The sequence below is a fragment of the Sinocyclocheilus anshuiensis genome, unplaced genomic scaffold, assembly GCF_001515605.1.
Source record: "Sinocyclocheilus anshuiensis isolate Anshui unplaced genomic scaffold, SAMN03320099.WGS_v1.1 scaffold1286, whole genome shotgun sequence".
NCBI classification, from domain to species: domain Eukaryota; kingdom Metazoa; phylum Chordata; class Actinopteri; order Cypriniformes; family Cyprinidae; genus Sinocyclocheilus; species Sinocyclocheilus anshuiensis.
In genome coordinates this window covers 494,330-504,383 of record NW_015554223.1, presented here as the reverse complement: position 1 = coordinate 504,383, position 10,054 = coordinate 494,330, and the positions used below count along the sequence as shown (strand labels likewise).

At 38.5% G+C, this 10,054-nt stretch overlaps 1 protein-coding gene across 1 annotated transcript in view; it reads left to right on the top strand.

Moving 5' to 3' along the window:
- The first annotated feature begins 5,532 nt into the window (after positions 1 to 5,532).
- LOC107671217 (POU domain, class 2, transcription factor 2-like) overlaps positions 5,533 to 10,054 on the top strand; it is a 43,364-nt gene continuing 38,842 nt past the window's right edge. Inside the window, exon 1 of the mRNA XM_016464121.1 lies at positions 5,533 to 5,719. Coding sequence (XP_016319607.1) covers positions 5,620 to 5,719 — 100 coding nt within the window. The 5' untranslated portion in view covers positions 5,533 to 5,619. The remainder of the gene's footprint in view (positions 5,720 to 10,054) is intronic.

The window sequence follows — 10,054 nt, the reverse complement described above, 5'->3', positions numbered from 1 at the left end:
GTGGTTTTTGGTGGGGGGGGGGGCTGCCTCAGGACTTAGCCATGCGGCTGTAGCTCTCCTCAGTAAATCTCTCTGTATACGCCACAGGAGCTAAAGCACCCCTAAATTATATATCTGTTGAAAAACATAAAGGTGATGCAGTCAAAAGTAAAAAGGAATGAGGAAATCAAATTTAGGGCCTCAGTCCTGATCAATGTTCCAACATTTTGTTCAAGTGGCTGTTGCAAAATGCTCTGTATCTTTTCTTGTATTGCAACCACACTAAGAATCGCAGGTCGTCTGAGGAGTATATTGCGGTTAAACGCTCGCACATGAGCACTGCAGCACTGCTGAGGATAATAAATATATCTAATAAATATCATTATTTTTGGACCAATCTCCCACAATAAAGGAGGAGCAGTGAGGGATGGCACCGGGGACTGGCTAGGATATTGGCAATATATCAGCATTGATTATTGAGAGTACTGACAGAGACAGAGAAGGAGAAAAGGGGAGAGAGAGTTCATAAAAACTAATAAAAGAGACAACGAGTGAGGAAGGAACAGAGGCTTTAGATGGATCTGCTTTTCTGCTCTAAAATAAAAGCACAGATTGTGTGTGTGTGTGTGTGTGTGTGTGTGTGTGTGTGTGGAATACTGTCCATCTGTTTACAAGTGCAAGGCATAAATGCGCATGTTCACTTTTCCTAACACTAAAATTAGTGCAAAAAATGTGAAATTATATTAGATAATTATGTAAATCAAAATGTGTCACATAAAATCTTTTAATTAAGCCAGCAACTGTTTCTGAGCTCTTTGAATGTGTATGTATGACCGAATGAAAGAAAGTGTGAGATGAAAGAAATGCAATGTGCCACTGAATGTAGCAGTGAGATATTATTGATCAGACTACCATATTGTTGATGAAAGAGAATCTAATCTGACTTGCTCATCTGTTAACGTGGCGTCATTGTTTAACAGCAGCTATCACAAACTCATATATAAAACTGCTTATTCTGTGCTTCTTCATTCCTACATATATTCTCACAGCCTGCTCTTTTCCTCCATTATATTAATCATACTTTCCACTCTGCTATATGTCTCTGTCTGGATAATGTGTGTTATAGCCTAAGAGAATTTATTATTTCCTGTGCACATAAGCATGGAATATTTCTGCAGTTGTCAAGACGTGACAGTTTAATCGTCAATAACAATCACAAATGCATTAATCATGTATGCGTTTCATTCCAGGCTTATGTGGAGTCATTTGAAGATCTCTGCACTAAAGCTGTCACCTCTCTCTGGTAGACAGGCAATTGCTATTGACAAACTGTGTTTTAAGGATTCTTGTGTTGTCATCTGAATAATTAATATGAGTTGAAGCAATAAGCAAAATGACAGGCAACCGTTTTGTCAGTTTTCACAGCACTGTGGAATATTCACAAGCCACTACACTCTGGGAAAAAAAAGGTTCTTTATTGGCATCTATAGTTTCATGAGGAAGCTTTGACATCCATGGAAACTTTTTTTCCACTGCACAAAAGGGTTTTGATCTTTACATAATTAAAATGTTCTTTACACTAAGAAAAGGGTTATTTTAAGAGCTGTTCACTGAAAGGTTCTTTGGGAAACCAAAAATTGTGCTTTAATGGCATTTCTGCAAAAACCTCATTTTGGAACCTCTATTTTCAAGGGTATATGCTGCTTCCATTAGTCAGCGAATGAAGAGTTTTTCTTCATTAGGCTAGTTTTTGATAAAACTACTTTTGTTCAGGATTTAATTTTGATTTATGCATATGATAATTGGATTGTTATGTGGAAGTGAAGTTGTAAGTGCGTTATATTAGAGAGATATTCACTCAAAAAAGGAAATTGTCATCTTTCACTCTCATAACTTTTAAAACCTGTTACATTTGTTTCATGTGGAACTTGTGTGAAATGTGCTTTTTGTCCATACAGTAAAGGTTAATGGGGTCCAGTGTTGTTATGGACCCTATTGACTTTCACTGTATGAGCAAAAGAAGAAAAAAAGTCAAAATGGGAGAAAAATATGGATATTTTCCAAATGTGTCATATGCACAGTTTGGTCTACAGTGATTAATTTGTCAACATTCACATTGTATATGAACATATTTAAGTGTGTATGTGAATGAGAAACAGCTTTCCGTTTCTACACTCTTAAAAGCTAAGGTCCTAATTGGAGGTTTTTACAGTAATGCAATAGGAGAACCGTTATTGGGGTTCCCCAAAGAAACTTAAGATTTTTTCTTAGTTTGAAGAACTTTTTTTTTAATCTAAAGACCCTTTTACCACTATAACGGCCCTTTTGGATGTTAAAGCTTCTTCATGGAACCTTTATTTTTAAGAGTGTATTATTCCAGGAAGTCAACATAAACAGGAACAATGGCTAGATATGTGCGGTCGGATGAGGAGAGCACAGCTAGGAAAGAAGTATTAGCTCCCTATCCTTCCAACACCATCTTATTTTCCTCTCCCTCAATTTTGCACTCTCTCTTTCCCTCCAGTCCCTCTCTACTTCTCTTAGATGCGCACAACCACACTATATTCTACAAGAAATAATTGCTTTTGTCTGAAAGTAGTACTGGAGGGAGGGGCCCGAGCGGCCCGTTACCTCAGCACGTCGAGGGGGTACGCGAGGGACAACCGGTCACTTCTTTTCATCTCTTTCACTTGACCTGCGGATGTCATCTGTCAATAGTGAGATGCAAGAGAAGGACAGGGACAATGAAGCACATCCTTCTATTTAACAAAATAAGGAGGAAATGCATTTTGTTGCAGGCGGAAAGACCCCCCCCAAAAATGAACACAAGCAACAACAACGACAGAAATAATCAAACTATTTTTATTACTATTATAAAATGGCACTCTCATCATTATTTGTGGCTGCATAAAAGTAGAATCCAAAATGAATGATTTGTATTTGCAACATCTGTTTGCATCTCGGTCATATCCAAGACTTCTGAGCCTGAGCTCAGAGAGTTTTGCTGCCTAGTGGAATTGATTTACTCCTATCGATTGGAGTGTTTAGCGTATAGATTTTTCTATTTAAAAATCTATATTGACAATAATCTTGTGTGTAAGTGTGCTGCAGCATGGTTTGTAATTGACAGGGCGTGATGAATTGGCAGTAGGAGAGAGGAGCAGCGGCGCTCGATGATTAAGGCCCCCGGGAGGTTTTGCTAGCACGACGAGATTTCCGAGCACAGCGTTTCCCAACCCTGTTCTTGGAGGGCCCCCCAATTGTACACATTTTGGATGTCTCCCTCATCTGACACACCCATTTCAGATCTTTCAGTATTATACTGATCAGCTGATGGGTACAATCAGGTGTTTGATTTGGGAGACATCCTGAATGTGTCCTGTTGGGCTGCTCCAGGAACGGAATTGGGAAATGTTGTCTAGCACACAGACTACTTGTGCTGGCTTCTGCTGTTGTTCTGCACATCATATTGATAGACAATGTTTATTGACAAATACAAATATAACAGTGTTTCAGTATTATGCTGATGAGAATGATCAGGTGCTTGATTTGAAGACATCCTGAATATGTTATTTTGGGAGCCCGAACAGTGTTGGGAAACTATGTCGAGCACACCGGCTCTCTTGAGATCAACCCGTTTTGTTTCTGCTGTTGTTCTGCACATCATATTGGTAAACAATGTTTATTGACAAACAAAAACGTAACAGCCTGTGTGACGTCTTAAGAGATTCTCAGGTGTGTCCAAGAACATGTACTTTTGCATATTTTAATATTATTCAAAATGTTGGTTGATGTCCAATTATGTAAGTAATGAGCAGATTAAGCCAACATTACAGTTTCTAGAACAGCTCACATATGGTTTCATTAATCAGACTGCTGGGACACGTGAACACCTCATTTGGAATAAACAAAAAGTCCAAACAAAAGGATAAAAGTTAGATAAATCTAGGTAATATTAAATAAATTGAAGAAACATGTTTTTCAGTTTTTACCTTCTATCAAGGCATAATGACTGAAAGAAAAAAAAACAGCATGGCCAATATTTGCAATTGATTGTGCACTTGTTAATTAAGCACATGAATGTAGTTAATGAGTTAACTAAAATGATAGTCCCAAATATGATATGAGGAAGGTATTGAAAATAAAAATAAAAAATGCCAGTTTTTTTTTGTCTATACAATTAAAGTCAACAGGATGCAGTGATGAATGAACAAAGGACAAAGAAATGCATAAATGTTTGGAATGTAATGTACATGATTATGACAACATTTTTAGAGATGTTGTCAAATGACTATGCAGTGTAATAAATGGCAAGAGTGAGTTTTTCAAAAAGACGTGCATATGACAAAATATTACCAGCAAATCTGAAAATGTTCTGCATGTAAACATGGTCACTTGAGGGAGTGCCTTTCATTTTTGTATTAAGTATGAAAAAAGCTAGTTTTACTCGTTATATTAAAGAGTTTCGTGTTGTTTATACCATTATAATCTACATTAGATGAATAATCTACATTAGTGTTGTTGGAAAGAGATGTTCCTAGTTGACTGGAATGAGCTATTGGGGTTCCCAAATAACGGGAACAGGCAGACAGACCAAAACACGCAGGCGGATGGACGGAAATATAGGCAAGTGATCTTAAAAACCAGCGACGTAACGAACTCTTTTCCCCTTGATGTTTTCGTGCTTTATTTATTTGTTTGCCTTGTTTAGTCATGTATCGATTGATTGCGTTTTAATTACTGGCGTGTGACAAGGTTCGTGGGAGGAGGGGCGAATCCGGCGAACACGTTGAGTTGCGTTATTTTTCTATAGATTTTTAATTTAAATTAGCAAAAATAAGCAGACGGTTTTAACCACGTTTAGTGACTTTGTGTAAATGAATGTGTAGCCTGTAGCTGCTAGAACAAGGAAGAGAGCTATAGAAGAGCTAGACCAAATAAATTCACCAAAAAATGCACCACATATACAAGTAATAACAATATCCGCTGTCTTTTATACGTTATATAGTCAGGGTATGACATATTTTTTTCTTTATTAGAACAAATGCAGAACCGTTAGTTTATTTCACAAGCATATAACCAAAGTTAAAGCGACTGCGACCACGGGGAGAAGCAGCAGGCCAGCTGAACATAAAGTAGTCAGTGCCGACAAGGACAGAAACACTTCAGTTTACCACGAGAGATAGCTATGCATTTACAGACGTTCGCAAACAGAGTAAATATATGCCTTTGAGTGACAGATAGCCTACATATGTTCGGCAAGCTGATTGAACAGTTATACCAAATACTGTAGCTGAATACCAAAACGAATAGACAAACGTGAAAGTACTAGTAATATAACCCACGTTTGTCTTGTTTTAATCCGTCTATCCGCCTGTGTGCGCGCGTCTGCGTATCTATGCATGTAGATCAAAAGTCAACTACAAGCGAAAAAGGAAAGGGTTTTTTTTTTTATTTTTTTATGTAACTGGAAAACGTACGTGTAAACGCAATTTTTATGAATAACCAGTATTGTGTCAAAAACGCCTGGATCACGGAACCAAAGTGAGAAAAAGCATATATTGCCACAACTGCTAAAATTGTAAAGAAAAATCAACATCAAAAAGAACATCTGATAAGAACCAGACAAGAAGACGGATCATGTTTGTTCCTTTGCCGGTGCCGTTTGTCTTGCCGAGAACTGCCTCTGATCTCCAAGCCTGGCGCCTCAAGTCGCCACTGGCTCTGCGCTCTCACTCCGGTAAGGCTTTCTTCCAGAGCAACCACCCTTTCTTTCTTCTAATACCGAATCCCGTTACCGCGCTCAGTGGCCTAATCCCCGTATCCATAATGTGAATGAAACATCCTCATTTGGCGTTTTCTGTTTGTGTCGCGCGCGCTTGCCGCTCCTTCCGACATTCCAGTTTAGTCCAACCGACGCGAGTCAGGTTTGTCTACAGCAAAACTAGCACTGAGCTTTCGCGCCTCAAAATGCAGCTCAGGTCGGGTTTGTTTTGTTAATGTGTTTCCTAAATATATTCCCGTCTCGTTGGGCTTGGGTTCTTCAGGGCCCCGCATCCGTCCGTCTCGTCCTCTCGCCTCTGCCTCTGCCTCTGCCTCAGTCTCCCCCGAACTAAACTCGCGGTGAGCTGGGAATATTCATGCCAACTTATCGATCTCCGCAGGATCGATTCCGGGGCCGGCGGATCGAGGGGAGAGAGGAGAGAGTCAGAGCAGCTACAGAGAACAGAAATGAGCATTTATGCTATTTAAACATCTTATGTTTGGCTCACAAATACAGATGTAGCGTGATGGTCAGGTAGATAGTTGCACGTGTGATCAGCTATAAGCGTTTTGAATAGACGATCACATACATGTGTATAATGTGGTTTGCACCTAGTCTTTTGCAGTAAGAGACAGCAAATGGCAAACGGACGACTGTTTATTTTATTGTTTTCATTGCGGGAACTTGCCGGTTGTTCGGTAGCCACAAAAAGATGAAAACACAAGGAAGCGGGGATGGAGAAGGTGGGCGGGTGTGGAGTAGGAGGAGATGGGTGTAGTCTGAATTGAGGAGGCATAACTGCATAAGCAAGCTGCTCCTATGTTTACTGGGTTTGTGACGGTCTGAGAATACAATGAAAGTGTTTAGTAATTTTATACAGAAATTGTTTTCTGTATAATTTATGTAGTGTTTATTTTGTATTATTTTATATAAAGCTTATATGGGTTGTATATGGGGAAAATGTACATTTAATTTAATGTAAAATGTTATGCTTTAAGCATATTGTAAACATCATTTTGATAATTGTTTTATTGTTATTATTTATGCTCTTGTAATAAGCGCATTAACTGAGGGATTTGTGCTAAAAATATTTGGAATAGGATACAGTTTCTCTTCTAAATTAATTTGAATTTCAGCCTAAAATCAAAAAAAGAAAAAGACAAGACAACTTTTTTTAGACAAGTTATTTGTCTGCATACGGGAACTTTTGCCTATATTATGGTATAAAAAACAAGATGGTGCTTAATAGGTCTTCAGGAGTTACTTTTGTCCATTTTTATGCATTCAGAAAGTGTTGTAAAGTGGCAATTGAAAGTGTTGTGCCTTATTTTTATCCAGACTTTATTGGAAACTTATCTTACGGGATTTGTTCTCTAGCTGTAGGATTTTACCACTTCATAATTTGCCTAATTCAGAGTCTTACAGGTTTTCATGGGCTTTGGGACTGAATAATGATGCAGAATGGAAAAGGGGAAGGATAATGAGCCTCTTCCCCTCAGAGATTAACAGGGCCAAGGGAGAGGAGGAGGAGTTTCATGCCCCTTTTGCTGAAAAATAGCAAGTGTCAAAAGAAGATAAAAAAGAGGGCAGAAAAAAGAAAAAGCTGTGGACCACTAAGGGAAAGTAGGTGCAGATGACAGTGAAAAATGGGAACGAGTATGGAAAACCGAGTTTGAGCAGGAGAGGTGATCTTGAGCTCTAGGCACAGCTTGTATGGATGCAGTCGTCTAGCTCATTAAGTATGAATGATAAGCAAGGCTGTAAACTTTGTTGTTTAGATATACATACTCGACACTTATTTCACACAGAAGTGGGTGATTGGTATATGAAAAAATTATTTGATTAACAATTTCACAAAACTTAAAATATTTTTGACTAAGCCTTAGACAATCTTTTGTTTATGTAAGTTGTTCTTCACAGTCAGCTAAACCTCAGCTAAATCTGTCCTTCATTTTATGCTGTCAAATACCATTATGGCCAGCAGAAATATGCATATCTCATCGTAGCCTCTTAATCACCATTAGAGAGAGCGGAACCTATTTAACTCTTATCCAGTTACTAATATATGCAGCTATTACACCCTATTCCCATTAGATAGCGGATATAGACATGGACAGAGGCAGAGATAGAGATAATCAAGACCTATTCTTTTAAGTGGTCTCGGGAATTATTGCCATTAACGGCTCCATTAAATACATACATTTTATGTGTGTTACAGAAACAGGCAGGTCCTGGAGGATGAAAGAATATTGACTGAGAGAAAAAAGAGTGTACATTAAGCAACATTCATGCTTTGCATGACATATGAACCAAAGAAAATCTGAATTCTTTGGTAAAATTTTAAAGTAAAATTACTTTAAAAGTACTGAAAGATAATTGTCTCATTGTCATAATGACAGGTGACAGTGTCAGAAATGGAATCCATATATTTCTGTAGCTATTTATTTATTTTTGGTATCTAAAAGTATTTGTGAGAGGGAATGTAAGAGAAAGTGTTTTTATAGATCATGGCAAGTCCTATAGTGTTAAGATGATTGCTGATGACAAAATGTCAGCTTGGGTTTGGTAGTAACATAATGGGGAATCAATATAAGGAAGATGTCGATACAGAATGTTCTACTGCATTTCACTGTATCTCTCACACATTCTCTTGCACTCTCTTTTGCTCTGACTGATATGCCATGTCATCATGATGTTCGTTTAGGGCAGTACTCCCACAGGTCTTTTAGTTGTACTGTTAGTTTCAGCAGAGCAGATATGTGTTTGCATCTGTGTGGGTTTACCTTCTGTAGTGTATTAACACTGACGGCACCCCTCATTAGCACTGCTGGAAAATGCGGCTTTTCACTCTGTAAGACATTCCCTAGAGTTCTTTCCTCCCAGTGGCCATTACAAGCACACACACACATTGTGTCTCTACACAACCAGAAAGACATTACACATCTTGAGTCTGGTCTGCAAACTGATAAGGAGATTTTAGACTGAACTCTCTGTCATATTTAAAGCTTAAAGAGACTTACAAGTGCTTGCAAGGTATCACTCTGTTGATATTCTTCAAATATTAAAAAAAAAAGGTCTAGAGACACATTTTGTAAAAGTTAAACTTTTATATTGAGTGCCACATTTAGAATGCTGTGTCATGCGTGGGACACTGCAAAGGACATAAAACCTCAGAGCAATGGTCAAACATGGGCATCTAGCCCATGTTTACATAGAAAAACAATGGAAAACAGCACAGTGGACCGCAGAAGCGCATTTTGGATGAACGGCCTCTTACACCAGTGTTTCCCTGTTCCTGGAGGCACACCAACAGTACACATTTTGGATGTCTCTGTTATTAATCCGTGTATCATTCGATCATTCGTTTTTTTTATTTAATATTGAAAGTAGAAAAATTAGAAAATGGCTCCTTTTTTGTTTTTTGGTTTTTTTTCCAAAAATTGAAAAACGAGAATTCAGCTTAAATTTTATTTTTTCGCTCAGGGGTAGAAAAATTAATAAACAGCTTGAATATTTGATTTCTACATGTGGGCGGGAATTAAACGCCCCTTTCTGCTGATTGGTCAGCCGAAGATCAAACCGTGCCGTCATCAGGGCTGCGTTCAGCCCTGACAAAAACGGTGCAAAATGTTTTTTAAACAGAAACGGTGATGCGTTGAACACCCTGTTCTGATGACGCAAGAGTTGCAACTATGGCAGCTGAGAAGGCCATTCTTTGTGTTCTTTTTGAAGAATTTTCGGAGCCTGATGAAATCGGTATACATACATGTTTAATACTGAAAAATACGCTCGATGGTACATTCACTGCCCTTGCCCTCCAGAATAAAAGAGAACATCCCAATATACATGTTGCTGCTGATTGGGCTGACATGTTTGACACACCCACCAAACAAGAGAAAACGCATTTCAAACCCCGTTGCACACCGTTGCACACCGTTTCAAGGAAACATGTTGTTCAAACCGGAAACCGTAGCAAAACGGTGCACACCGGTTTGAGCTTGAACTTGCCCCTTGAATAGTCCTCCACTGCAGCAGTTGTATGGATTAATTACCCATTGCAACTACATTTCATATTTTTCTAATCAAACAGACTAATGAATAGCTCGACACAACTCGTGCCGGGGCAGAGGGCTTACTTCTGTTTAGACCAGTGGTTCTTAATGTGATAGGGGTTCCTCGAAATAATTTGCTATAGCCTAAAGTATTTCCAGACTGTAAAGTCGCTTTTTTTATCATGATACATAGGCCTACTGTGATTTATTCCAAAGTGCATTTAACGTCAAATAATCTAAATGAAGCCTTTTAAAAGAC